Genomic DNA, 14,739 nt, shown 5'->3' on the forward strand with positions numbered 1-14,739 from the left:
CCTATGGCATTACTGTGGTTTACCTGGTATGCGTGCGTACCTAATAAGTTTTACAAATCAAACTTCGTGAAAAGGAAATCTAACGAAAATAAAATATACTTTCGATATTCCACTTATTTCCAATTAAAAATTTGGAGGGTAAAATCTGAAAGAGGGAAGTCGATATAATTTTTTCTCTATTCGCTTAAATGTCGAAAGGATTGATTCCGTTTTCTGAAAATTTCCTAATTTCAGTGTCAAAGTACATAATTAACGTTCAATTTTTTAGAAATCAAACGATTAACCTTGATAGAATTGATCAATTTGATTTCTGCACGGCTCGTGTATGAAGAAAGAATCTGTTCGGATTCAATATCTGAAAGCAATCAACTTTAAAAAAAGATGATTTCCGTACATGAACAGTAAAGCTCCGATAATTCGTAACATTCCACTGCTGCCGTTCGAGAAATGAAAGCAAACGATGCTCTTCTATAAGAGTTGAAACAATACACGGTGATTGATATTCGAAATTCCCCAGCGAATGTTGGATTTCCACGAATCACTAAATCTTCCTTTATTCTTTTCTGTTCTCACTTTGCAGCACGAACGGTACCTATAAACGGTGCTTAAATGCTTGCCTTTCATTGTCATTATATAATCACATGTATTTAATTCATTGATTCTCGATACTTTCCCTTTCAAAGTAATGGTAGTTATATCGTGAAAGAAATTATTCTTCTATTTTATGAAGGTCTATTGTGTTTATTTGAATAAGAGATAAAGCTAGCTTACAATAAAAAAATGAATAAAAATTGTTTTGGGATCTTATACTATCATATACCCGGATGAAATAAATACACATTGACGTCAAACAGTGTTGGATATCGATCAATTAGATGTTTTTATCTAATTGAATTATCAGCATTGAAGAAATTAGTTGTTATTTATTAATCAGCAATCGCCAATCGTCGATTCTTATAGTACAATAGCTTTTTAATTCAAATTTAATCAAAGTTCTATTCAATGTATACGAATGTATATTGTATTAAATGAATACTAACTCGTAGTTAACTACACACACAGATCCAAACATCAATTTCATGTTAAAGAGAATTTTAATAGTTAACCGTTAATTCAATTGATGATTAAGTGATTAATCGTTGGTTCAATTGACGATTAAATACCTGTTATACTTGTTAATCACTATGAATAATCATACATTCCAATTGCAATCGTTAATCGTTAATTGCATTAAATATTATCCAACACTGACGTTTAGCATATTTTTACAATAAGAAACGTTCTTAGCCAAGCAGTACTTCCCGCTACAAAGTAATATAATTAAAATAAAAGAAAAACTCACCCCTCAGTCTTCTCCGATACATGAGAATACAATGTACACATAAAAAGAGGGATTTCATCATCGACAAACATACAATGTATATACGTTTATTTCAATCTTTCGAAATTCATCGAACAACAAACGATTATTGACATTTGATAATTTCATATCGAATATCTCGTCCAGGGAATCGAACGATTCTCGTTCGTAACGCATAAATAAAAATACTCTCTTTTTATTTTAGCTGTTCGTCAATCTCGGCCATCAATTGAAAGGATTAATCGCGACGCTTAAAAAGGTATCCTCGAAGGATTAATGAGATCCTTCGCGAGCCGGTCTGCGTTTCAGCCCACTAAGAGGGCTTAGGTTGCAATGTTACTACGTGCACACACGATCTTCCATTACAGAACCAGGCGCGCTTCTAATCGGAGAGAAGCTTTTCCGCTACGATCTTTCTCTCGTACAAACAGCTTGAGCAAATGTTCGCTCGGCGTAGTATCAATTCACAGCGGGTTAGTCGTTGCGTCCGCGACGGAAGTATCTTTCGAGTCGTTTCCGGGAGGATCGCTCGTTGAGAACGAGGCATAAAGTAGCTAAAGTCCATTACTCTGTCTCAGTGAATCGGCATCTGGAGCAAAGATCGCGCGCGCGACCTAATGCCAATCGTCTTTCTTCCGGCTAATGCGGTGCTTTGCGCGAAATAATGTTCATGGCACGCGTCCTTGAACACGGAAAACAATTCCAACTGCCGTATAAAACTTCGTTCGGAATGCGTTTCTGATGTTTTCGTCGTTGTGAAACTCCAATTCGAGATTCGCTCCGCGTTACGTCGCCCCGAATGGAAACCTCCTTGAAATTATTGGCAAATTACTCTAGTTCCTACTTCATCCGATCGAATCTTTGGAGAAAATTTATTAATCGGTTAATTTGTCGGTTTTCTTATTTAGAGCGACAGTTTTTTGATCTGATTCGAAGATATTTGATGATTTTACAGCTTCATTGGTGTAGAACGCACGTATTGAACATGAGCTTCGTCTCTCTGTAATATCTTCTGGGTTAGTTATATAAAATGATCCAAAAAATTTGTTAAATAGGCTTGCCCATTACTGTGGTACATGATAATTCGAGTAAAAATTGCCACTCTATACGATGGTTCAATCGCAATGGCGGTATGTTTTTATATTATTTACGTTATTTCATCAAATACGATAACAATCCTTGAGGAAATCAATGGTAATAAATTAAACGTCAAACTCGCACGTACCACATTGAGAATTCGTGTGTTGGGTACCTGTTAGCCGAGCTCGAAATTTACATTCGCCATTTATTGCACCGTATAAAATGCTCTGTACTATTTACCTAGACGAGCACGCGATTTCGAAGTTAGAAACCTGGTATCAGTTCTGAGAAAAAGTACGAGTTTAGGGCGTCGAGGCGAGAAAGAGGCTCTCAGCAAGAGAGTTATTGCCGCGCGTTAGAAAGTTCTCGCTGTTGAACGTGGCGAAACGCAGCGATGCATCATCTCACTGAAGAGAGAGCAGAGTTGCGTATCTAATTCAGGACACGCAAACTAAATGTATCAGCCGGCGTCATTGAAGATGTTCATAACGAGACCGAAACGCGGATAGAGGAGACAGGTTCGCGGTTTTCCTTCTCCGCTGTGGCCGAAGTGGCGGACAAAGAAGAGGATTTCTGGGGAATGAGTATACGGGCTGGTGTTCTCGCGTAACAGTATTTGATGGCTGGAGGGATATTAAGCGGAGCCCGAAACAAAGTTTATTTTGCACCAGTCACCCAGACGAAGTCGCTTCACGCCGCCAACTCCTGGTGCTACTTTCGGTAGTGGTGCCACCTGTGTTGCTCTCCGCAGCTGCGGAGAAGACAAACAGGAAGAGACGTGAGAGGCCAGAGGAGAATAGAGAAAGTAGCAAAAAGGAGCAGAACTAAGAGAAACGGAACGTGGAAAGACAGATGGTTAAAGTGACGTAGGAAAGAAGAGCGCATTGAGCAAGAGCTGTGAGAGAGAAGTGGACCGAGCGAAGAGAGGATGTGGCACGGTGGAAAATAGTGGATGTGGCGAAGAGAGAAGACACAGAGAGGCAGCAGTGGTAATTGTTACGGCGACGACGTTTCAGGTAACTGAAAGGTCGTTTCCTTTGTCGTGTTTGTGTGTGGGATGGAAGCCATTCTGGTTCATAGAAACAGATGCACGTATACACGTTGACCGACTAATAGCGGTATATACGTACAATTGCAGAGGACACAATCATCCGAGGCAGCTCCGGAGAGTACACAATATCCTAAAGGTGGTGTACCTGCACGGTATTCGTCCTGCAAACTTTGGCCCAGCAGACGTCGTACTTCCTTCCGCAAGTTTGGCAGCTTCGACATGTCTAGAGGGTACAGAGATCCTGGCTTGAGTTAATTGTGGCCCCTTCGCCTGCGGACGGCTCTACTCCTTGGGATCAATTTTATACCGGGCGTCCGCTGAATCGCCATCGTAATCGGTAACATGTAAATCCCTCCTTAGGGAACGAGCAACAAACGTCAAATAAATTTGCTCTGGCAGATACGCAGGTTTAAAAGGGATAATACGACGTACACTACTGCTTGTTAGTATCTGGATACTTCGACGATTTGTGGCAACTGAAATTAGAAAATAAATGTATAGCTAACAGTAAGTGTTAGTTGCATGAATAAATTAGAATTAGTGGCCAGAGGCATGTTTATTACCATTTTATGGAATTAGTAGAAAGATCGTGTAGATTTAAATTATTTATTTAAAAATTTAGCAACAGTTTATTCAAATTAAATATGCAATTCATCGATATATCCAATTTTAAATATTACCATGTGAATTAAGAACCTCTTTTATACGGTCTATAGCTTAATAACTAAACAACTTAAAGATAAAGAACATCTCAAATAACGAAAGCGGTCTATAAAGTTTGATACTTACAGATACCAATTCTGTTGTCGCATATTAGTCTTTACAAATGTACAATTTACGACAAATTTACAATTTTATCGTTTCATAATGTTCTAAGATAGCTGTCACAATAATAACATAATAGATAAAATCAACTGCTCTTTTGATCTGTAATTTAATTACATAAAACGTCGTGTTAAAAATAAGCAAGTGTCCGAATACATTCGAGCAGTAGTGTATTTATATAGGGAGTTATTACTTGTAACAATGGTTGTTGAGCGAAGTCAACGCATTTCGCGTTTCTCTTGTATTGTCACTTAATCGCCGATTTCGATAAAAGTACATCTTTTTTATATCAATATTAAATACTTCTTCAATTCTGGAAATTTTTCTAGATCTTTTAAATGGAAATACAGGAAGTTTCATCGACGATTAAGCAAATTTCGGAAATAATAGATACAACACGAAATGCGTTAACTTTCTCACTGGAAATATATCATTCAGGTTATGAATAATGGCAGTTTTAATCGAAACCGTTGGATCTTTCTTCCTTATAATACATACAACCATGTTAAAGTAATTCTTTATGCTAAAAAAAAGAAAAAAGAAAAATAACGCGTTTTACGTAATAAAAATGCAAAAACAAATATCTCTTTGGTATTTTAAGACGTTGGTTGAATGTCAAACGCGAGTATTTGATTTTTCTCCCCTCTTTTTTTTTTTTTTTTTTTTTTTTTTGTTCAGTATAAATGATATTTCCAACGAAATTTTACAATGTAAAGTTTCACTTTTCGTTTCAAATATGTAACATGGCAGCTATTCGTTACAACATTGTAGCATTACTTCTTCGTAAGCTGAACGTACATCAGAGTATTTTTCTGGTATATCTATTCTACAAATTTTATCCATTGTTTCCGTTAAATCCATAGTTGCTTCGCGTTCGCCGTCATCTCTTTCGAAAGCCGCATGTACACTTACAAAAATTTATTCTTCACTTTTTTTCAACCGTGTTCTTGCACACGGAAAAATATCTACCAGTTAAGTTTACGCTGGGATCTACCGGAAACCCTATACAGAGTCGTGTACGTTTGTAACCCCCGACCGGTACCGGGGATACGGCCGGTAGACGAAAGATACAATTGTGTACAAACGAGAACAGAATTTATGAAATGGCGCTCGGTGTAAGCACAACGCCGCGTTGTCGGTTAATATAAAAAGGATCATTTTATCCGATGTATTTCACTCGCAATCCGCTCTATCCGGCGACTAACCTTTTTCTCCTGATAAAACAAGCGAAATAAGTAAATTTTTCGCTATACAAGTCGCTAAAAAATAGATGCTCAATCTATACTGTGACTCATAACGAATGAGTTATAAAACCATTTCAGTGTTGCTAAATCTTCGATTTCTATATGTGTATAAAGCATAAGGTACAATACAACAAGATCTGATAAGAAGTGTTCAAAATCGAACGATAACACTTATTGGATATGGAGAGGTATCCATACTTACTAACAATGTTACAATTTCATTTTATGTGTCTGGTATCTTGACTTCAATATTTTTTTTTTCTTTTTTTTGGTTCTATACTTATGAAACGAGAATAACCTAGTTTTCCAGTGAAATAATCATTTTCCTCTACAGAGAGACGTAATGTAGCTTTCCCTGGAGAAAAGATTACATTATTTTTCAGTACGATTTCAAACGTAGTAAATTTTGTTACCTTATGACGTTACCACTAGAGGACGATATAAAAGTTGAAGGTCTTTAGATGATTTTATACTTACGAAACACAGTATACAATTACACATATTCCTCTGCGACTTTCGAACCAAAAATTTCCAAAAGTTATTAAAATACATATGCCCGTGATCATCTATAGAAATTTCTAAGAAAACGCAAGTATATTTTCCCTATGAAAAATTTTGACGCGTACCCCTGTCATCAATTTTCACGATACCTTTGTCGACCGCGCTACATTCTTCCAATGCTTTATATACAGTTGAGAATTTACATGCTTAACGTCAATTCATCTTGCTTGACACTACATACGCGTAGCTTTGGCTGTTGTCGATACACTTGCTCTCGAAGAATAAAACTCTCTTTCGCCTTATCCTTGTGTATACCGGTTCTCCTTTTTACATCAACATCCCGCGTAAATGCTTGGTGAAGTTTGTCGAAGATCCGGCCTGGTTACATATGCACGTAGGTAAAAAGGAGCGTTTTCTATGTCTATGGAATAACACGAACGATTTTCCTATCCGCAAGCTGGAGAAACACGCGGCACGTGGACGCTTTACAGACGCATGGAATCCTTCAGCGATTTTAGACTTTCTTTAATAAAAAGGAGACATGTGGGAGGGGGTTGTGTCTCTACTTCAGCCTTGAAATTCCGCTTCCTTTTCTACAATCAAACTATCGATCCGACGCCTCTTAACCAGATACGGTGACTCGAAAACTATTGAAATACTTGTAGACATCTATGAATATTCTATATGCGTTACACGAAACATTTTAAAATTTCATTAGCAGACGTCACTAAAGTGTTTAAACAGTCATTTGTTCACATTATATTAACAAGTCTTGATACTCAATGGGACTATCTTTTATTGTTACTTATTGTATGTTCGAGATAGCTATTCATGCTGTATGCTAATTTTTTTTATTGAATATATGTTCGTAATAAATATCTTGTAACTTCTATATACATTTTCAGATCGGTTTCAAAGTTTAGTAATATAATCATAGCAATCGCGTCTCATTATTGTGCTAATGAAATATCAAAATGTTTTATACCCATAAAGTTTTCCATAATAGATGTTCAAATATTTTCGAGAGTCACTATATTTTCGAATTTCCGTATTCTGCGAAACATTTTGCATGAAACGAAAGCTCTTGATTGTTGATACAACTTATATGTTGGCAAGCGGAAAATTTTCGAGCTAACGCACCGAAAGGTATATAAAAAAATATTGCGCTTTTTGGGATACTTTTCAAACCTTGTCTCACGGTCCATTCCATATTGTAACAATTCTTCGTTTAGTATAACCATTACGCGATACTTGGCGCAACTTTCAATGTGATTTATAATTACGCTTTTGTTTCGTTTAATTATCTTTTGTTCGTTAGTTTCTATGTTCTATATCTAGTATTATACAGGATTTTAAGTAACTTTATCATTTGGTATATTCGCTTCCCTGTTAAAATTGAAGAAATATTTATAGCATAAATTGCAAATATTAGTGAGATCTTACAGTATTTGTAAAAATCGCTTTATTTCGCGCTTGACAATAACGATATATAGATTGATTGGAAATTTTTTTGAAGGCAAAAATTGGAAATAGACGTAAATATATACTGTTTGGTAGGAAGAAATATTATACTAATGAACTTAGAAAATGATGTTTTTTTTAACGAAATATAATTTCCCCTTAAAATACTGAATATTAATATTAAAATTAGCGATTAAAAGATACTAGAAAGATCAAAGGAGAAGATATTTTGAACGTAACAAAATTTTAGTTTATGAAGAATGATAGGCCTTCTATAAACAAATATATATTTCCCCTACATTTCGCTATCCAAAAGCGAAAATGTAAAATCAACACTAGATATCAGACGCAGAAGAGAATCCTGTATTCTTCTTAAACAAAACGTATTTCCATTTATAGAAGCATGAAATAATTTCAATCACTTTAACATCTTTTATTAATAATTTTTATGTTGTATTTAAAAATTTGTAGTTCTGAGGTACTTATCGCCGGCTATTCCTAACACATCTGTATAATATTTGTAATTGTCTCTTATAACATTTGTAACAGATCCCTTTAATCGTATAGCATGAAATTTTATTCTCACAATTCATCGAGAAATCAAAGTATTTAAATATAAAGTACTATTAAAAACTGTAAAACAATTAACACAAACCTTCTTCAATGTATCCAAAATGCAATTTTCAATCAATCCATATAACAAATCAATAACATCACATAAAATATTCCCAGAAATAAATCAAACTAAGACCTAGCTCCCTGTACCACATCAATTAACCTCGATTATTACACATTTCCCAAAATACCTCTCTCTCTCACACACATACACACATTGCACGATATCAACAAACATGTGTGTTATTGTACGCGCGTGTTCATCTCGTGAATACCTTGTACCGCGAATATTTTCGCATGGAAGCATGGTTACGACGTGAAACGAAGGTAGGTGGTATTTTTCTGTGCTACGTGGGACACGCAAGAGAGAAGAGGGAAAGGAAAAGTTAGGAGTCTGGCGAGCGCCACTTGACTAGTCCCTTCGCATCAAAATCATAGCATCCATCTCCGGCCCTTCACCTGGTCTACGGACAATGGTTCAATAAACACGATAGAATGACGTAGAGCGCGGCATGACACGCATCTTTAGGTAGAATAATGGCAGGACATTCGATCGTGTCTGTCCTCCCTCATCGAAGGACGAAATAGGATGATGTAGTGCTTGAACACCATTTCTACAGTAGTTCATAAAAGTATTCGATAAATTGTAGAATCCTTTTATGAATACGTGTGAATTATGAAAATTACGTGAATTATGTGTGTCGTACGAAACCTTTCGAAATTTTATTAGTGCTATAGTGAGGTACGGTTGTCATAATTATATTGGAAAAGTTGGGAACAAATGAAAAGATTTACATAGAAGATACAAGATAATTAGTGTAAATATATGTTTTGCGAAGCCCACAAAAGTATTTAAGTAGTCAATTATCCATTTTATTAACAAGCTTCGATATCTATTTATCATCTTTAACACTTATTACGTGTCGAAGGTGACTATTCATGCTATATACTAATTTTTAACTAAATATATGTTTATAGCAAATGTATTATAACTTCTACATATATTTTGTAAATTGGTTTCATACTCGCTATAATAATGACATTCGTGTCTCAATATAGTGCTAATGAAATTTCAAATCGTTTTACACAATGCATACAGCATATTTATGAAAGGTTTCTATAAATGTTCAAATATTTTCCTGTACCACTATACCTTGTTTGGAACCTTATATTTTGCCAATCAGGCTGTCTATGTCTCGTCGTCAATTACGTGTTCTTTTTGCAACGTTCGTGATGGAAACCGGAATAGAATATCTGTGACAGGGATCCTTTGAAGCGGAAACGCGATACGCAAGCAAAAGATTTTCACTTCAAAGCCACTCTCGACCTTGTCCTCGAACGATCAATTGGTTGTTCGTTACTTGTCGGACGCAGAATTTGTTTGAGCATTTGTCGATCGAACACGAATTACATTATAACTGTCTTTTCATTACGAGGAGCTCGTGCTGCGTGTGTTAAGGCTGTTGTCCATTTAATAGCACGGTATGTGATATTAGACTAATCTTGATGTACTTATATTCATATTATATATACGTTAAATGTAATCCTTAACTATAAAGGTATAGCGGTTTCATTTATTCGAACGAAACTATAACTAGTGAGAATTGGTGGAAAAATGAATTATTATTATAGGAACGACAAATTATAAATGGGAAATATTATATCAATTATGATGTTGCCTAATGAGCTGGGATAAATGGAGCTTTGACTGTACAAACTACTGATCTTTAAAATTCTGAATTTTTATTTCATGATTATAATCTAACGAGGAATTTATGAATGACAAAAATATGGATATCTGCAGTTCAGGACTAAACTGATTTTAATTGCAGACTTTTATGTATCCAATAACTTCTTCTAATATTATTTTCACTTTCATCAAATGATAATAAAATTCTCATAAACTCCTATCGCTTTTTCGATACTAGATTCTATATATCATACTTTTCTTTACAAAATGGTGCTTATCAGTAAATCGCTGATGTAATTCTAATATCGATACATCGATAATATCGATAAAAAAAAAAAAAAAAAAAAATAGTATCGATACATTGAAAACTGAAAATTACTGATCTCATTCTGTGCTATTAAATTGAATATCAGCCCTTCTCTATGATACTTCGAATCGAGAACCGGTTCACGACGTCGCGTCGTTCTCGAATAAATCGCGATGGTATTATCCAATAAGTCGAGATAAGCGTATCAATAAACCGTGTAGTGTCCTGCATCGTCACGATCTCGATGAACGATTTTTAATCGGGGACATACGACGTAAAATGTAACAATGAAAGCGATGGTATTCGATTCCTCTTTGAACGAAACCGAACCGAATACGCTAAAAAACACGTGATACCAATGCCGATTCAACAATATTATTATTTGGTTTCCCGCCACCGATTCGGTCAGCCCTTAAACTGCTGTCTTTCCCTTTCCTTCTGCTCCTCCTTTTGACTAGTGCGCTGTTTATGGTGCGGCGCCCATGGACTCCCTTTCCGTGGCCTCAGGCGTATCGTGACTATCTCAGGAACAGCTGGAGCATACACAGCATCAGCATCGTCAAATAGATGGCCGTAGGAGCTTCGCTTCCGTTCTCGGAGGTCACTGGAACACACATGCGCATGCACGTTACGCGCAATGTTATTATGTTGTCTTGTCTCGTGGTTTGCGGTTATTGTGTGTACTTGTCATCTAAACAGGTTGTTGTGGGTGTGATGAGTTGACTGAACGGCCTTTTAGATTTCGGGAAATTGAACGGAAACGAATAAGGGTTTAAAATACATTTCGCATATTTTGGATTTTGGTTTTTAAATTAAATTTTTAAAATACTACTCCATAACTTTCAAATATCTAGCGTGCTGCTTATTGCGTTCAACATTATCTTCTGATGAAATGTATGCAATCTGCACACACTAAAACCATCCACAGCGAATGTAAAACCGTACTTTACTGTTAATTCAACTTTGATCAAAATGTCACTACAGACCTTTATGTATTGTTCCCATTCATTTTTTGAAAATAGCGTAGGTTGTATAAACCTTTACGCGAATCTTCCGCGTTACGTTATATGTTTCGTTTTATACTATTTGTTATGTAATCTATTCGTGGGAAATTTTATGATAATATTAATTTAAAACTAAAAACAGATTATTTTGGAGCTTCAGAGACAGACGACAGCGATATATCGTAAACCAATTTATAATATTTTGATTTAATTTAATTGAACGTTTCCTCTGTTCATTAATTTGTACAATGATTTATATAGAACAATCCATTTCTAACAAATAGATTTGATACGAGTCATACTGAATCGAAACTGACAAATGCAGAAGCTGGTAGTATGACCGTACTGCGTGTCTATTGGAAAAGCTTGAAACTTAATGAATAGATATTGCGTTCGTCGATAGAAACGGTAATTGGTGGATTTTCATGTCGATAGAACTACTGTGTGATGCATACGAAAATCAAATATGTACTAGGCATTCCGCTGGTATCATCAGAGGCTGACGATGAAATGATCAATGGAGAGACACATAGGATGATGACATTTCAAACTTGCCATATCTAATTCCTTTAAGCGTATTCACGAACAGCTCAGATTATGTACATTGAACTACTGCTATATTGATTCTAAACTACCCTTAAATCGATTGTAGAATAAATTTCTACGACAAAATAATTACCTTAAGAAATATATATTAATGATATATAAATAAATAGACATTAGTCATAGTTTGAAAAGATTAATGATACAATAATAATAAAAAATTAATGAAAATAGTGATGAAATATCAAATATTAAATAAATATTAATAAAATAAAATAGAAAATAATAAAAGATTAATAATATATATTATATAAATATTTCTTTGCCAGTAATTGCGAAATACAAACTAATTTTATAAATTACAAGCTAAAATCAAAGTATCTGAAGTCTATAATCCACAACCTGTTACTTGTCTCAGTTCACTATTATTAGTCAATAAATTATTGTGCAAAAGAATCTGGGTCGTAATTTCTTAAACTACTATATTTAGCATGCACAATAACGACGAAAATATGGAACATACTAAATTATTTTTCAGTTCAACAGTCACGAAATAATTCAGCAAGAAGTAAAGATAGTTAAAATAACGAATTCGAGGTTCCAGTTAAACATACCGAAATAAAACTTGCTATTGTTAAAAGATGTGCCAATAGATCGATCGAGAATAATCACGTGAAAGCACTAATGTACATTAAAGTGTAAGAGAATCTGTGTATGTAATGCAGAGTTTGTCATAGAGCCTCATCAGATCAGACCATTAACGCTCGCGTTCTCCTTTCTTCTCCTTTTCATTTCTCGTTTTTTTCCGTTGCTCGCGCTGGTTTGCATTATCATATGCTAATGGTTACAGGAGATTATCCAAAAAGCATTTTCTACAAATTTCTGCTCGGTTCGAAGTTCGGTAATGTGATTAAACCACATCGGAATATTGAAATGTAATAAACGGTGGTAGCCGAAGTGGAAAGCGTCGCGGAGGACGAGCATTAAACGGAACGCCAATAGATTTTCTTTCCTTGGCCGCTTTGTGCCCGAAGGCCGAGGGAAAAGTCAATTTCGTAAAAACAATTCTGTAGACCACGAAGTAATACGTACGAGTCAACGAACACGATGGCAGCCTGCGAATAGAGCCGGTGTGAACGAAATGAAATTACCGCGACTGCAGAAGCCGAACGAATTCCTGTAACGTCGGTGCCGGGGATTTGATGGGAAAGGGACCCGAAAGGAACGAGCTCGACTGCTTTCGAATTAGACGCTAACCCGCTTTCTTTCTTAACGTATCAATCTTCTTCCTAATGGATACCTTTTTACGTTACTTGAACGGATTCGAGAAACGTGCTCGATCCGAACGTAAATATATTGCGTTTAATAAGGAAACGAATTACGAACAAGGTCTTTACATTGTTAATACTAAGACCGACGCATATGGTGCGTCGTTTTTATTCCTTTGAGCAATGCTACTAATGCGATTATTGCGTTCTTCTTTCTGTGTATTTCAACGAAAGACTTAAAAAGATAGAAGTAAATGAGGATCACGCGAGAAGAATATGATGAATCTTTTTGTTTAATTTTCTGGCTTAAAAAATGTACTTTAATATAGAGTAGTTGAAGAAAAAAAATAATTAGATATGATATAGATATGAAGTAATCTGTGAATAATGTAATGAATAATAAAAATAGATATGAAATCCACTATGTTTTGTAAAAGGAAAGAATAATATTAGTTCAGTTGTTATGTTAGTTTAATCTTATTAATATTGATCTGCATATATAACTAAAGTTATTAATATTCTGTAAATGTCCGAGAAAGTGATACAAACTCATATTTAATCCCGAAATCAAATGAAAAGCAGATTTCATGTGGAATTGGTTGAGAAATATATTGAATTTTAAAACCTCTCCTCTTTAAAACGCAATATGCGTCAAAAATGAATATGTTAATCGATATTCAAGTGTAGAATCAAATATATACTCTTGGTTACATGCATTGTAACACTCTGAAAGTTAGAAGTGTCATTAAGAAATTGATAACGGTTTAAAAATTTAATGCCTCGTGTGAAACCTTAAATTATAATGAACGGTAATCTTAATGAATGAATAGATGTCTTAAACTATAATGAATGAAGGAGTAACTTAGATTATAACGAACCACTATAATGAATCGTTGCATGAATGCAAAATCTTGATCGATTAATCGTTTATGCGATAATCTAGTTCAGTTACCATGCTTTGTATGAGATCACCAGGTGTTCTAGTATTTATGAACGAGTGTACACAAGAGTCAGGAAATTAACCTTGACAACATATTTCAAAGTGATTGAAATCCGCTATCCGTGTTCTATCCTATATAAATATCACATATATGAATGTGATTTTCAGGAATAAATTGGGAGATTAGTCTTTCAAGATTTCATGCGTATCAGCAACTCTTAATTAACGAATACATATGCATACGTTTGTTAAATAATTGATGTTACCGCTTATACACGTTTACTGCTTTAACGATTTATGAGGAAATTATATACATAAAATTTGTTTCATAAACAGTCGAGCGAATCATTCCCAAGCTTGCCATTATTTTTAAAACGCGAAAGAAATATCAATATTTGCTGCGAAATTTGGGAATATTATAAATTTCGCTGAAGTTTGTAAAATATGAAAATTTTCTCAGGTTGCGAAAGTTTCAAGATTACAGAAGTTATAATTTGTACGAAAGTCTTTAAAAATACTCTTTCTTCCACAATAGTTAACGCAACATGCCATCTAAATTTAAATTTCTTCCCTTAAAAAGTGGCTGATGGGTTGAGTATGTAGGTGTGTAACATCGAAACGCTAACGAGTATTTTTAAACTAATTTTCCAAATTTTGTATATGTTTTGTAGAAACTTGCTACACAGGAACATGTAGGGAAATTAGGCGAGGACGTAACACTGACGTTTAATTTAGGAAATCCGCCTATAATCTTAAATTCTGGTCTTACGTCTGTCCTTTTCATGAATTCATAATCCTATTAAGGAGTGGCCAGAAACTCTAAATGCTAGTAAATTTAATTAAATTCTGA

The 14,739-nt window shown here is 34.9% G+C and overlaps 1 protein-coding gene and 1 long non-coding RNA gene across 3 annotated transcripts in view; one reads left to right on the forward strand and one right to left on the reverse strand.

Moving 5' to 3' along the window:
• Positions 1 to 14,739, forward strand: part of LOC126920766 (uncharacterized) — a 123,665-nt gene that overhangs the window by 32,166 nt on the left and 76,760 nt on the right. The window lies entirely within an intron of this gene.
• The window catches only part of LOC126920759 (uncharacterized), a 212,134-nt gene continuing 198,807 nt past the window's right edge, over positions 1,413 to 14,739 (reverse strand). The window contains exon 6 of the mRNA XM_050731512.1: positions 1,413 to 10,738. Coding sequence (XP_050587469.1) covers positions 10,653 to 10,738 — 86 coding nt within the window. The 3' untranslated portion in view covers positions 1,413 to 10,652. The remainder of the gene's footprint in view (positions 10,739 to 14,739) is intronic.

The sequence above is a fragment of the Bombus affinis genome, chromosome 9, assembly GCF_024516045.1.
Source record: "Bombus affinis isolate iyBomAffi1 chromosome 9, iyBomAffi1.2, whole genome shotgun sequence".
Lineage (NCBI taxonomy): Eukaryota > Metazoa > Arthropoda > Insecta > Hymenoptera > Apidae > Bombus > Bombus affinis.